Raw genomic sequence first — 1,549 nt, forward strand, 5'->3', positions numbered from 1 at the left:
TTTTTTATTGCAAATTCGGATTCAGCGTCGAAAAAATACATAAGAATATATAGGTCTGGTCAATTGCACAGACACTTTTGTTTTTTTTTTGTGGGCCTGTGTTATTTATATTCTTGTCCAAATAAATAGATTGTTTGAAAACTCTTTCAAATAAAAAACTATCTAAAGCTTAAATAACTTAAAACGAAGTATAAATTATTTTATAAAAAAAAGTAACATCAAGGTAGCGCGTTACTTTCTTATCTACACTTTATTTTGTGAAATTTCACGCTTTGTACGTTCAGCTATCGCCTTCTCCATTACCCTGATGCAATCAAGGAGTATCGGTAAGCTCTCTGCTTCTCTTTTCGCCCAATTTTTCAGTTTCATGAGGCAGACAAAAGCCTCTGAGGACGTTATTTCCACAGATTCCGTATTTTCAAACATAGTTCTGCTGTTTTCAATTTGATCGATAATTTCAGGCTCGCCCTCTGACGACGTTATTTCCATAAGATCAGAATTTTCAAACATTCTTTCACCGTTTTCGATTTCAGTTACAATTTCAGGCTCGAGTCTGCCACATGTAACAAAATTTACAATATCATGATTTTCAAACATACTTTCCCTGTTTTCGATTTTAGGTACAATTTCAGGTTCGAGTCTGTCACATGTAACAAAATTTACAAAATCAGTATCCTCAAACATAGTTTCACTATTTTTGGTTTTACTTGCAATTTGAGGTTCGCGTCTACTATTTGTAACAAAGTTTATAATATCACTGTCCGATGATAACTTCCAACCGCAATCGTTATCATTATGATCATTTTCAAACCATTTCAGGAGGAATTCTTTTGTTTTTTCTAAACAATAATCTCTTCCCGATAACAGTTGAGTAATTTTATGGCAACTTTCATACGGAAATCTTATCGAATCAGTTGTGGATTCCGTTGCGTTGTCAACTGCATCCAAGTTGGATAGAGGATCCAGAGCGCTGGAAGAATTATCATCGTTGGATGAAGAATCCTGAATATTGCCGGAAGCTGGAACCTTGTTTAGAAGCAATGAGTTGCCTAAGAGCGGTTTCCATGCTTTTCGAAAAGAAGACGATGCCACTGCGTTCCACGCGAGGCTGAGCATTTCAAAGCAATCAGGAAGGTCCAATTCTTTCAAAAACTGATAAGGTCCTTCTGAGTCCTCGCTGAGCAAAATACGTCTCAACAAGTCTTTCTTGAAGAGTTTTTTCGTCTTCACGATTAATCCTTGATCCATGGGCTGAATCAAGGCCGTCACATTGGGAGGCAAATACACAACTTCAAAGTTTTCGTTTATCGCGTTTAGTTCATCCAAACTCGGATGGCATGGAGCATTATCGAGGAGTAAAACAACCTTTCCTCTTATTCCATTCTTTCTTTGATGTTCTAAAACTCGAGGAATGAACACTTCCTTGTACCTGGAAAAATTATCGTTGTTTAAGGGCATGCGACACAGTGGAATTCCTACATTACCAACCTCTTTTTTCTATTGAACAAAATTTTTTTTTGAACCATAGAACTTTTTTGTAAATCAAATA

General features: G+C 36.2%; 1 protein-coding gene across 3 annotated transcripts in view; it reads right to left on the reverse strand.

Moving 5' to 3' along the window:
- Positions 1-231: 231 nt before the first annotated feature.
- LOC117168788 (tigger transposable element-derived protein 2-like) overlaps positions 232-1,549 on the reverse strand; it is a 14,375-nt gene continuing 13,057 nt past the window's right edge. For all 3 annotated transcript variants that reach the window (XM_033354592.1, XM_033354591.1, XM_033354590.1), the window contains exon 5: positions 232-1,429. In XM_033354592.1, the coding sequence (XP_033210483.1) occupies positions 244-1,429 (1,186 nt within the window). In that variant the 3' untranslated portion in view covers positions 232-243. The remainder of the gene's footprint in view (positions 1,430-1,549) is intronic.

The sequence above is a fragment of the Belonocnema kinseyi genome, chromosome 3 (genome assembly GCF_010883055.1).
Source record: "Belonocnema kinseyi isolate 2016_QV_RU_SX_M_011 chromosome 3, B_treatae_v1, whole genome shotgun sequence".
NCBI classification, from domain to species: Eukaryota; Metazoa; Arthropoda; class Insecta; order Hymenoptera; family Cynipidae; genus Belonocnema; species Belonocnema kinseyi.